Here is a 14,270-nt window from a genome sequence, read left to right on the forward strand (position 1 = left end):
TGTTTGGAGGCCGCACATTCATTAATTTGTTATTGACAGCGTCTTCATTGTTCACAACTCGATGTGCTACATCTTGGACGTTCAGAATGGTTTTAATGGAATCTTCATAGTTATTGTCTGCAGTTTTAAAATTATTCATCGTTGGAATTAAAACTTCAACGACTTAATAGTTTGATGTTAATAGATTTACATTGCTAACGTCTGAAAAAGAAAAAGGGAATATCATTTCTTCAGATGTATACGATTTATCCAGATTGAATTACAAAAGCCATTACGAATCACAGTATAACATTATTGGAAACTGTGTTTTGGCGTTTTACTTAAGTACTTCTTAATTTTTTGTCGTTTTTGTATTGGCACAAGTCACACTTGAATAAAAATCCATATGTAGGGAAATCAAATATTTCAGCATCAGTATCCTGAATTTGAACTATTCTCTCCGCTTATATGAACAATGTAAACATTGCAACTTAATAATTTTCAAAACTAATCCTTCTTACGTTAGAAAACAACAAACACTGTCATAACAATAGAGTTTTGAGCAATTTAATACATTTATCGTTTCTTTTAGACAGTGTTTACTACCGCACACTCAACTCAATTAGTATGTACTTTAAAATATTCTTTCACAACACATGTTATACACAATTTAAAATGTAAATAAAAGGCTGGATTCCTCCCTTTGGTTTGTATTAGAAGTTATATCCTAAATTAATCGTATAATCATCTCATATTGTGCTACCTTCCCAGAGTACATTATACCTTGCAGTACTTTTTAGTACTTGGTGAATTCCAATACGTATATCCTAATCCAGCGACTGTAATTTGTACAAAATACATAGATATCCTACAAGAGCTATGGAACTATATTTAAAGGGAGTGTTCACGAAAAATGAAAGGGGGTGCTTACAGCGATAAATAATCGATTTTGATCATTGATTTTCGCCGTAAGTCTATACCCCCTTTCATTTTTCGCGAACGCTCCCTGTGTGAAATGACCTATTTCTTGCTAAATATAAGGGGCTGTGACCATTGGAAGCTTAGCTTGATTCAGTTGATCTTTCTTCAATACTTTCAAGGATTTGACCAATGAATCAAAGTTTCAAGCTAAGAACAATTTGATTCTTGGCATAAGTATTGGATAAAGAAGTATATCGCTATCGTACGGCTATAAACTACTCTTACTGACAGCAGAATTATACTATATTTACCCAGTTTAGTGCACTGGGTACATCATTGTTCTACCAGTACAAATATACTCAATAATTAGGTAACCTAACTACTTTTATCCAGTTTAGTCCACAGGGTACTGGTACATCATTGTCCTACCGGTACAAATATACTCAAGAATTGCAGAGTAACTAAACTACTTTTATCCAGTTTAGTACACAGGGTACATCATTGTTCTACCAGTAAAAATTTACTCAAGAATTACATGGAACCTAGCCTGCTCTTATACAGTTTAGTCCACAGGGTACTGGTACAACATTGTCCTACCGGTACAAATATATTCAAGAATTGCAGAGTAACTAAACTACTTTTATCCAGTTAAGTACACAGGGTACATCATTGTTCTACCAGTACAAATATACTCAAGAATTACTTGGAACCTAGCCTGCTCTTATACAGTTTAGTACACAGGGTACATTATTGTCCTACCAGCACAAATATACTCTAGAATTACAGGGTAAATAAACTGCTCTTATCCAGTTTATATATACATCATTGTTCTACCAATATAAATATACATACTCAAGAATTACAGGGTAACTAGACTACTCTTATCCAATTTAGTACACACCAGTACATCATTGTCCTACCAGTACAAATATGCATTACTTTAGCAGTAAAGGGTAACAACACTGTCCGTTTCTCGGTTAGAACACAGAGCATCATACTCCTACCACAACAATTATACACTATCCGCCAGTACCCAGAGTACATCATTATCATACCAGTACAATTATACCCTACTTCAGCAAGCAATACAAGGATAATTATCCAACCCTTACCCAGTTTTAAACCCAGAGTGCATAATTATCCTACAAGTACAAATAAACACTAATTATCTAGCATTACAAGGGTAATTATAAAATCTTATAAATAGATAAATAAATAAATCTATAATCAGTTTTGTAACCAGAGTACATAATTATCCTACCAGTAGAATTGTACACAACTTAAACCAGCAATACATTATTCGTACCCAAAGCACATAATTATCCTACCAGTTATACACAACTTAAACCAGTAATACCTTTTCGTACCCAGAGTACATAATTATCCTACCAGTTATACACAACTTAAACCAGCAATACCTTTTCGTACCCAGAGTACATAATTATCCAAAAAAAAACTTAAGGAACAGAATAAATAATCTTGTTTTTTTACAACTCTTTCTTTCCTTAAACAAAAGGTGTTGAATCTAGTAACGCATTTAGCCCACTTTCATAATTTGTGGAAAAGAATTAATTTTCATGAAGCATTGTCAAATTTAAATAGAAGCGTCATTGTCACTTCTTGTCAAAGTGATTTTCATACAGAACTGCTAAGTATCGAACAATGCTTAATTTGTTACTTATTGAGAAATCACAATTTTAACAAAAAAAACTGAGTGGCAAATTCTTAAATCAAAACCACCACAGCAACTCAATGATGAAATAATATTTTAAACAGAAATCAGTAGAATTTGTTGTATTTTACATATTTGCTTTTAAACTGATTGATCTGGAGAATTTTCAGATCCAGCAGTAGCTTCATCTGTAGCTTCATCATCAACAGCAGCTACTGCTTCTCCATCTGTTAGGGCAACTGCTTCGGCACCAGCTACAGTAGCATCAGCTTCTGCTACAGAAGCTGCAGCACCTGCTTCGGATGAAGCTTCTGCTCCTGTTACAGAAGCAGCTTCGGCTCCGGACATTGCAGCTGCCTCGGCCCCTGTTGCGACTGCAGCTTCTCCAACTTGTCCGGCAGATTCGGACTGATCAGGTCCACCCTCCTTGTCCGCCTGGGCGGGCTGAGATTTCTCCGCCTCGTCAGAACTATCTGCCATCCCAACAGCATCATCTCCACCAACGGCCCTAGAAAAAGGATGATTATATCACAACAACGAGAGCAATGGTTCGTAATAAAAAAATATTTTTTTGGGCGCCGTGACAAACTCCTGAAAGACAAACTCCGGAAAGACAAACTCCTGAAAAGACAAACTCCAAAAGGATTATTATATCACAACAACGAGAGCAATGGTTCGTAATAAAAAAAAATATTTTTTTGTTTAAATAAAAATTAGTTATATGAGCTGGTAATATGCAGATTAATTTTATCTTTATTGGATATCCCGCATGGTAATCGTACCCAGTCTATGGTTTAAGAGAGATTAAGAATTAATCCTCAAATGAATATTGAGAGAGTGGATATCGAGATCAATCAATCAATCGAGACTACAAGCATCCAACACAAGTTATAGAAAAAAATGGAAATGTACAGATTTGTTGCAAACAAAGGAATTTTTGAGTTTAAATGATCATTTTGTCCCTGACGTCCCCCACCCCCCCCCCACCCCCTTCCTCTAGGGACGGTACCTTGTCTGATGAGAAATTAGACTACTCTCTACACTCTGCTGTTCTTCATTAGCAGCTGATTCACTAGCGTGAGCACTTTCTGCGCTGCTAGGAGCAGTTTCTGCACTGCCAGGAGCTGTTTCCCCGCTAGATGGAGCAGTTTCTAAGTCAGCTCCTGGTTCGGCCATACTAGGCTCAGCTTCAGAATTGGTCTCAAACTGGAACAAGATAAACTGTTTCTACAAATTGAAAGACCAATTTGTTTTGTAATTTAAATTTCGCTCCCTGGACAAATAGATCTCTTATTTTTTTACAGTACATGAAATGTGTATGGTATTGGTATCATTTCTTAATATTTATTTAATTTTTAATCTTGTATTTTCCTTTCTTAGGACTTGGGTCATTCAAAAATGAAATTGATGCATCCAAGTTCAAACAATGAAAAGATTGTTTGCAGTTCTTTATTAAAATAGTTTTCAAATTATGACGGCGATATTTTCGTTAAAACGTGTTCGGTTTGTTTTGTTTGACTCAAACCCTCCTCATCGCTGTGAATTTGAGAAACGTTAAAAAGAAATGTCAGTTTAATTTCTAATGACGCGAAACGGAAAAACCCAATTCACAACGGTACCCTAAAACACCTCGTCTGATCAAGAATAAAATATATATATCAAAGTTTATACATATGCAAGCAAGAAGAATGGCAATATCATCCAAATATTTAATCAGATAAAGGTATCAAGAGTACCGTTGTAAATCGGATTGCCATCTTTGCATGGAGGGTAACGGAAATTAAACTTTCAGTCTCTTTAAATCAATTTTTAAATTAGGGTCATTTATAAATCTTTCGTTTTAAATAAGCATATAAGATGCCCGCAAAAAATTAGCATTGAATTCTTCAAACTGAAGGTTTTGAAGGTTATTAATAATTACACTCTTACATTCAATTTTATCCTGTAAAAGCTAAATCATATATAATGCAGCAAAAAATAAATATACTGCTGCAACGAAACTTATTCAGGAAGGGGTAAATAGATCAAAGGTACATAGATCAAGGGTATATAGATCAAGGGTACATGAAAAAGACATAAAGGGTTTACCTCTGGTACAGTTTGAACTGTGGCGGACTCAGCACTTGTACTAATCTCTTCACCTTCACCGTTTTCTACAATTACAAACCACAATTAGAAATTGGGTTTTTAAAGTTTTGAAGAATTTGAAAATTGGCAAGTTTTACCCAGCTTTTTTGATACTTATCAACCAAAATTTCATTTAAACATTTATTTCCCCAGCTCCGGGTTAAAAAGCAAAACAAAAATGATCCATAGAGGGGAACAAATTTTCGAAGAGCAGGGAAATTATTTTTTTTTACAGAAATATAAACCCTTAAAACTAAATATTACTAGAAACTCGGACGTATCCATATTAGCTGGTAAAATCATTCGTACTTTTTTAAGTTTTGAAAGAGTAAAAAAGAAGAAATATAAAATATGTTATCCTAGAAAATCAGAAAAAACGAGAAAATCCAANGGGGCGTCCCCCTACCTGGAAAACTGGGGGGGACGTCCCCCCTGGAAAATTAAGAGCGCAAGAAGAGAGACCAGACACCTTCTAGCCGTTTAATTTTATTTTTTTAGAATGGATTAAAATAATTTAAATCTTGCTTACACAATTTCCACCTTCCACCCCCAGCCAGTCATTGCTTTGACATAAAATCGACCCAATTCCCTGTAAAAAATCCACGGGAGGGGGAATTTTTTGCCAGGGGAATAACAAATTTCGGCGCGCTGCGCGCTCAATAATTATTTCCCCATCCTCTGGAAAATATCATAAGCCGCCCCTGAAGATAAGTCAGCTTCAATTTCCTCCTCGCAACAAGGGAAAATTGATGAATTCTGTTCCACAAAAGTTTCCGGTATAAGCCGCTGTGTTTCCCTTTGAAGAGAGGAAACACATTACAAGGCGTACTAGTATTGAAACATTAAACATTTTAGAACTATATTTTTGTTTTCAAGGGATTTTCTGATTTGTACTCGAAAAATGCTTCAACTCAGAATTGATTCTGGAAAAGTTAAAATACAGAATCAGAATCAGATTCAGAATAAAGAATCGGAATCGGAATCAGAATCAGATTTAGATTCAAGAATCTAGGGAATTCCCGTGGACTCTTTGATCTTACCGGGTATCAACTAAACGATATAATTTCCAGATTTGCGTTTATTTTTAATGTTTTCTAGGTTTTTCTTCAGATGGACGGATGGGAATTTCAAAAAAAAAAACCTATACCCAGTGTTTTGGATCCGAATACACTTGATCCCGCAAGTGGCAAAAGATCGACCAAAAATAAAATTATTTGGTAAAAGAAATCTTCAATAAATATTTGGATTTCATTTCTCTACATGACGGAAATGGACCTTAAGCACTGTTATAACCTCCTATGAATAAATAATTACAATATCTGAAAGGGACCCAATATAGAACCCCTTGCGATCCATCCGGGCTACAGCACAATATTTAACGCCCGTGCACTAGTAATGCCCTACCTGGACTGCTCTCTAATAGAGTTTGACTACTGGTACATTCTGTATCTATCTCCATATTATCATCTTCTTCATTGGACGCCTAAACAGGAATATAATGCAACAAATAATTAACAAGAAATTCGAGATAAGCAAATACAATTTAAACTTTGAAATTCAAGCATTAAGTTTGATATGCGGGAGAAAGGGGATATAAGTTTACAAGGGGAGATAAAAATAAATTTTTTTCCTTCTTGTCGAAATTGTTTACTTAAAAAATTATCAATTCCCTAAAATTTTGCGAAAAAACCAAAAAAATGTTAGCGCTTCGTGCAAACATGCCTGACATCTGTGAATAAAATTATTTATCAAGAAAATATACACCCCGAAGGGGAAGATCCAACCAAAAAAAATTTAAGAAATAATTCAAGGACTTCCGTCCAGAAGGGGAAGGGAACCTAATGATCGCAATTCAAACATAAGTTTTGACCACAGAATATTAAAACACATGCATGGTTTTAAATGTTTGGACAATACACTTATGAGTTATTTTTTCTTTAATTTTTGAGAAGATCTCAGTGACGGCGGTTTAATTGTGCTAATTGTGCGAGGAAAAAATTCAAGTTTAATTGACCGATTTTGAAAAAGCATGAGAAAGAAATACATTTTAATCTATAATTTTAAGTTCCATTGATTCTCAGAAGTTTTAAATACTTGTAGAAATCTCACCAGTTAACTTGATTGATCTTTACGGAAAAAAGTAAATTTTTTTCCTTAATTTTAGGGCTTGCTCTTTAATGAAAGTAGTTCAATTTTTTCTTGATTTTAGGACTTGATCTTGAAGGAAAAAAGTATTTTTTTTGTTTATTTTCCAATATTTAGATTTATTTTCAGTGCAAATAATATAAAAAAATATTTCTTCAATTCCTACCTGGGGTGTTGAATCTGCTGATACAGAAGCTTCAGGAGCAACCGCCACAGACGAGGATTCCGCTACGGTAGGACTGGAGGCGGCTACAGGTTCGGAGGCAGCTTCCGTATCGAAGAACGTTGCCTGTTTGGAGGCCGCACATTCGTTTTCTGTCGACAATTTCTCCTGAATAGAAATAAAATATTATTAGTTAGTTTTATTTTTTACCTGTGAAGAAAAGATCCCTACCCCCCCCCCCCCCCCCCCCGAAAAAAACTTAAGACATTTTTATAATAAACTAGCCCATCTTTTATTTAAATTGTGAACATGTTCTTTTTGTTTACATTTTAAAACAAAGAAGAAAAAATTTTGCGGATTTTTAAAACAAATTCACGGATTTTCATGAATTTAATTTTTCTTTTACAAAATTAAAACCTTTAAAACACATTTTTTAATTTTTATCATTCATTAACCTTCCCTGTGGTGACAACAAATTTGGACCCGATCGGTTCAGCCGTTTTGAAGTTTATTGGATACAAACAAACAAACAAACAAACAAACAGACAGTCAGAAGGCAATACAATTCATTACACTACCCTTAAAGTAGTGATGAAAAAGGCAGCGTGTAGGAAAGAATTAGTTTTGTTTTTAAACCTTCTGCTGTCTTCAAATTACACTCTGAGGTTAAAAGAACTGAGTACATAAATTCAAGTAACCAATTATTGAAACAGAAGCAAATCCGATTCAGAACGATACTCTTTAATCTTATCTAATTATACCAACGAGGAAGATATGACGTTTTTCAATCTTAATACGTGTATAATTCTCGCTATTCATTGTCTCTGTTACAAATCACAATTACGAATAAACCACTATTAAACAAACAAATTTTCAGCTAGAAAAATAAGAAAATCCTTTTCATCCTCAGACAACGATTTTCGGGGTACTGTTGTAATGGATATGCCACTTTATTAATGGAGGATAACTCTTAATTAAGTCTGCTCTTAACCCGCATGCTTGTAACCGGCCGCATGCTTGTAACCGGCCTCATGCTCTTAGAGGGCCGCATGCTCATCAAAACGTTTTTTTTTAAATCCCCAAATCTCTGTATCTTGGATATTATCACTGCTGGTGTAAAATGTATACCGGAGAGAGGTGGGGTTGAGGATGCGCAGAATCACATGGACCTCCGTCCTCCTCTATATTCAACCTCATCCTCTTAGCAGGGGACTCCAGGTTCTCCCCCAACCTCCGATATCCTAAATAGATCAAAATTCAAGCTTTTTAAGTCATTGCTTGACGCTGGTGCGCAATTATTTCTTTTAAACATTCACCTCAGCGGGCTCTGATAGACTTTTTCTGCATTTAACTTAAATTTTATTTTATTTCTCTTTTCTGATTTTACCGTGAATTTTCAAATCATATAATTTTTATTAACTTTAAAATATTAATATTTGTATAAATAGGTAACAATAGGGCATATACCTGGATTAGCTCCCGGACTTTGGCTACGAATAATACTGGACTCAGCTCCATTATGAGCTCCGGGTAGAGGGGCTGCATCTAGAAATAAAAAAATACATGCAAGTATATACTTTGCTTGTCTGTCTCTCTGTCTGTTTGTACCCAATAAACGTAAAACCGGCTGAACCAATTAGGTCCAAATTTTGTGAAGGACCTCACATGACCCCAGGGAAGGTTTATGGATGGAAAAAATTTCAAAAATTAACCTCCAACAGAAGTCGACTTTCATTAAAATTTGAAATTCTACGATTTTTTTAAATCCGCAAACTTATTTGTTTTTCTTTTACATTGTTTACAAAAAGAAACTGTTCGATTAAAATAGAAGAAAGCCTAGTCGATAAAAATAAGGGAGGTAGATTTTGGAAATTTCATGTTTCATCTTTTAGAAAAGAAAAATAGGTAAACACTGGTAAAAATATTTCAGACGAAACCCCGGTTATAGTGACGATAAAACTCAGGGTGGCCAAAACTTTCTGAGAAAAATCCGTACAAAAAACCGTACATTTTCAGAAAAAAAACCGTACAATCCGTTCATTTATAAAAAGGACATTTAAAAAAATTTACACAATCTGTACATTTCAGAAAAAAATCCGTACAATTCGTCAAAAAAAAATTTAGTTTTTAGAAAAAACATCCAAAATTTTAAAAACATCAAAGCTAAACAAATTTTATTTATCATTTCTATCATCATTCATCTTTCTTTATGTTCGTATGTGAGCAAAGGCTGACCTTACATTGCTTAAAAATTTTTATGAAACAAAAAAGACTGCAAGTTGTGACAAGGATGATAAAGCCGGATAAAAAATAAATCACGATAAAATAAAAAAAAAACAATTTAAAAATCTGCTTTGTTTTCATGTTTTTAGTAATATGTAAGCTAACTTTTTTATTTTCTGAATTGGAATGGGTTTTCATTATTTGTCTTAGCCTAAAACTCAATATTTAGCAATAATGAATAACGCTATGTAATTAAGTAATCCTTCACCTTAAAATTTTGTAAGATTTAAAGTTAGAGTGATTTGTGAAATCTTTATCAACAAACAACAGTGTTCCCAAGAAACATGGCAATTAAGTGATAACTTTGATTTTTAATTTTAAAGATTGAACAACCAAGGAGTATACGAAGGCAGACCACATTTCGGAAAGCTTAAAACATGTACACGTAAATGATGACGACTTCTGAATTTGCATGTTTATTAGGACGTGTATATTGTATAACATGACAAGAAAAGTCCGACTCTTAGTACTTTTTTCTGGTAATTTATCAATTTCAGATAAATCCAAATTTTAAATGAAAAAAAAAATTTCTTACTAAGGAAGCGAGTGCTTTATAAAAAGGAAGAACATTTAAAAATAAGGGAATCCCTATTCCCATTCCGTTCATAATGGACCACAATTCTTCAGTTTAAGTATGCGCTCTTCTTTCTGGGCCTCACACTGTTTATGTTACAATAACTTCTTTGAGTATATGAGATTGCCTGGTGTTTTCAAGTTTAATTTTTCACATTTTATTTTCAGTTGTTCTTAAATTATGACCAAATTTACAAATTTTCTTGAATTAAAAACTGATAATCTGAGGTTTCTTTTTAAGCTAAAATTTTGGATAATCGATAACTTTTTTTGTACAAATAAAATTGGCATTTTTAACAATAAATAAATGAAGTATGGTACCGACATATTTGATGCGAACTTTGTTCATTCGAAAAAATTAACATTTTTTATAAATCGGTACATTCCACAGCTAATGTTTTCATCAAAAATATGTGACCTAAATTTGGTCAAAGAAAAAATTGAGTGGTTGCAACAAAAAAAAACGATATGAGACATAGAAAGAAAAAATTTACACCTGGAAATGACTGAAATTTTAAACGTTTCAATGTTTGATTGTGAAAATTAAACGAAAATTGTTCCCTCATTACCAAATACTACAAAGTTGCTTTTTTTGTGGGAAGATATTCTCAAATGAACACTTTTGGAACATATTTCGAACAGATTAAAGATTGAATTTTGATTGTCAACAATCAACCTAATATAATTCGGAATGAAAATAATAAATTAAACTTCATTTTGACGACTTTTTTATACAAAAATTTTCATAGAAAAATTAGCTTTTTATTAAGTCAAAATCGAAAAAAATAATGTTTTCCGGGCGAAAAATCCTAAAAATCCGTACAATTTGAGACTTAATCCGTAAATTCCGTAAATATTTTTTGGAAAAAATAAAAAATCAGTACAATCCGTACATTTTGGTCACCCTAGTGACGATAAAATTTGAAAAATGCACGAAAGTAAGCAACATTTTTTTGTTTTGAAATATTATAAATGAGTATCAAAACATCTGGTTTGAACACACACAATTCAAAAATGTTGTAGACGTAAAAATCCATTGATAATTAATAATTTTGTCTGAGTTTAAAAATAAACGTTATCAGGCTTCAAAATAAAAACTTTGAAAAAATATCTTCCTTTGTGCGGACCTTTCGTAGAAGGTGTATATTACATTCCCCCCTGGGGAGGGAGGGGGAAATGATTTTTGATGAAAAATTGGTCATCAAAAAGCAACTTTATTTAATATTTTTTGATACTTTTCTCCAAAACATTCATCGATTTCCCCCAACTCTACGAATAAAAGTTAAAACTCTCAAAAAAAATTTTCCTTCGGGCAAACACATATAACTTCCGAGGGAAAAAATTATTTTCTAGAGGCGGAGGGGAGAGAAATTTTTTTAAAAGAAATATACACCCTTGTCGAAATGATAATGTATAATGATATAAGAATACTTTGAAAACTTTTTTGTATATCTTACTGCAGGGGACATTAGACCAAAACTAACCTTGGCCCATTTCTAACACTGAGTGTTAGGAATGGGCACGAACTGAAAGAATGGGTTATTGGGATCCCGACCCATATCCAGAATAAGTCGATTATAAAACTATAACCAACATTTTATTAAACATGACAATTTACAATTTTTAACTTTTTTTAAAATCAAAATTATAATAGGGATTCTTTTATCTCTTGACTGTTTTCAAGACAATGTCAGGTTTTCCATTTTCGAACAAATCCTGAATTTGAAACATTGCATTGTCGTGTTTTCGAGACAACCACCATTTTTCCGTTTTTGAGTATAATCCGCAATTCAAAACAAAACTCACTTTTCATAACTTACAAAATAAATCACTAAAAATCCTAATAATATTTTGTAAGAACAAATGATATTAATATTTTGATTTCTCAATGTTGTAATGATTTTTAAATTATAAAAGAACAATTTGCTTTTATTTTCTATTTTGTTGATATTTTACCTTATCAAAAAATCTTGTTTTGTTACGTAAGTGCCTAAATGCTTGAAAATTGACATTGATTTGAATTCCGGTAATTGTCTCAAAACCAGGATATGTTCCGAAAACGTGACATGAGCTGAAATCTGGTAATTGTTTCAAAAAAGGGATACGTTCGAAAATAAAATCAAGAATCATCAAAAACTTATTCTCACACCTTATTATTAGTTTAAAATTGGCATTTATTGTTTCAATATGTAGGTTTAGCCATTTTTTATAAATTTATGGTGTAATTACGTTCTACTCGTCTTGGATTTAAAGATATATACTCTTAAAAAAGATACCTTTACAGATTTGGCCCATTTCTAACACTTCAGTATTAGAAATGGGCCAAGTGTTAGTTTTGGACCTAATATCCCCTGTACTAGCGATTTTTAAAAAAATTTCCCCCTTGATTTTAGGTAATATTTTTATTCCTTAATGTATGATCTTTGGGTAATTACAGCGAATATATTCAGAATAATAATGGCTACAACAACAATAAAAACAACAACAACTGACCTGGTTCAACTGGTTTAGATTCTGTTGTACTAACAACTAGCATGACACGCTCCAACCCGCGCATAAACTTATCCAGCCTATAACAGAAGGATCCATTTCATTTTATGCGGATCCGGATCCAGGAAGTAATGAGATTCCATTGAAGATTTAATGATTTTGTTATTAAATGAATAAATTTCCTAATTTACTTTTTTTCGCTTAATTTTATGCTGAAACTTAATGAACAAATCAGAGTTAAGATGTATTTAATAATCTTTCATTTGTGAGATTTGTGTTTTAAAAGCAAAAATCTTTCTTGGAGGTTTTGGTGGATATTTCCGCCTTGGATCGAGATCCGGGTAATGGAAGCAATAAGGTTGCGGATCCGGGTATCTGGATAAAGGAAGCAATAAGGTTGCGGATTAAACAGATCTGGATCAATATTTTAGAACAAAGGAAAGTTTTTTTTTCATTGTTTCGAATTCTCGAAAATATTGCATTTGCAAGTTTTTAATAATTAGCTTAATGTCTATGTAAGGAGAGGGAGGGGGGCCATGCGGCCATAAGCCCAGCAGTATCCTGTTCGAACCCATGTAGTTACTAAAACCCTGCCGAACCCCACGGAATCCAAGCAAAAGACTGCTCAAGAAAAAAAAAATTGACTTTAAAAAGGAAAAAATCCCTTGGCATAAGAATAAAATTTGATGCATTAAATTAATTATAATTATGATATTTATAATTCTTTTATAATTCATAACATACTTTCTACGCATCTTTTTTCTCGAATGATAAAAAATATTTTGAAAAATACATTTATTTGCAAGATTTTACATATCACCACTTAATCACTGTAGTCATTCCAACTAAAGAATTTGTTAAATCTAAGAAGATACAATTTTAGTCTAAAAAAGAGTTTTAAAGCATCGATTTTTATTTTTAAGCTTAGGAGTATGTAACCTACGTTTTCATTTTTGAATTTTTCTTTTTAAAGTCAATTATCAATAACAGTTCTTTTTTTAGCAGTATTTTGCTGGACTCGAAAAGGATTCCGCGGGGTTTGGGCAGGGTTCTGCTAACTACCTGGGTTCGAACAGGATATTGCTGGGCTTACGGTTGCATGCCCCCCCCCTCGTATATGTAAAGCAAGCCACTTAAAAATAATAGTTTCTTTAAGATTAAGACACGGGGGGGGGGGGTGACAAATACGAAAACAGTTTTTAAGTTTACCCCTTTTTTAACCAAAAGATTAATTCTACACCTTTATTACGGAGGAAAAAAAATATTGTGCTTCTATCAAATTTTTCTTGAGGGAAATTTTGTAGAAGGTGTAGATAACTTTATAAAGGAAATGCAAATCCCAGAATTTGAAAAATTGTTACCGTTTGTAATTCTTCATAGGTTCTGTTATAAGCTCGCACAATCTCTGGATCGTGAAGGGTATTCCATCATAGGACTCGAGCTGCTCGAATATTCGAATCTTCATCTCATCGAATTTGAAAACCTCGACGTTCGGCATGACGGGAATGGTGGCCGGCGGGGTGGCCGTGGCGAACTCGACAATAACATTTTCTAATTTGATTTTAAACAGAGGTTTAATTTTGTTCCAGGGGTAGAGGGTGAACCCTGTTTTGGCGATCTGGACCAAATACTCTTCTGCATTATACATTCAGTTAAACTAGAGATTTGAAAGTAATATTCTTAGCAGGAGCTCTGATAATAATATTAACTATAGAACATGTTAAAATCGTGGATTGCAAAAAAACACTAGATAGGGTTGAGACTTTTCTAAAAGGCCACTTACAGGGGGGACATTTTTACTTGGATTAATGATAGATGAAAAGGCAATTGTTCCTATTTTTTTTAAATATCAAATAACAATGAATCCTTTAACGCACCCGTAAAATTGTATACAAGTGAGTATATGAGATTGCCTGG

General features: G+C 33.2%; 1 protein-coding gene across 1 annotated transcript; it reads right to left on the reverse strand.

The window, feature by feature from the left end:
* Positions 1-2,649: 2,649 nt before the first annotated feature.
* On the reverse strand, positions 2,650-13,988 carry LOC111706936 (serine/threonine-protein phosphatase 4 regulatory subunit 2-B; the record flags this gene model as incomplete). The annotated part of the gene is given in 9 exon segments (XM_023479888.1): positions 2,650-3,080; positions 3,582-3,778; positions 4,661-4,725; positions 6,104-6,182; positions 7,011-7,175; positions 8,136-8,248; positions 8,475-8,552; positions 12,357-12,433; positions 13,715-13,988. Coding segments are annotated over 9 exon segments (1,415 nt in total), but the record flags the coding sequence as incomplete, so codon positions are not given.
* Between the last annotated feature and the right edge of the window lie 282 nt (positions 13,989-14,270).

Source organism: Eurytemora carolleeae, unplaced genomic scaffold (genome assembly GCF_000591075.1).
Source record: "Eurytemora carolleeae unplaced genomic scaffold, Eaff_2.0 scaffold468, whole genome shotgun sequence".
Lineage (NCBI taxonomy): Eukaryota > Metazoa > Arthropoda > Copepoda > Calanoida > Temoridae > Eurytemora > Eurytemora carolleeae.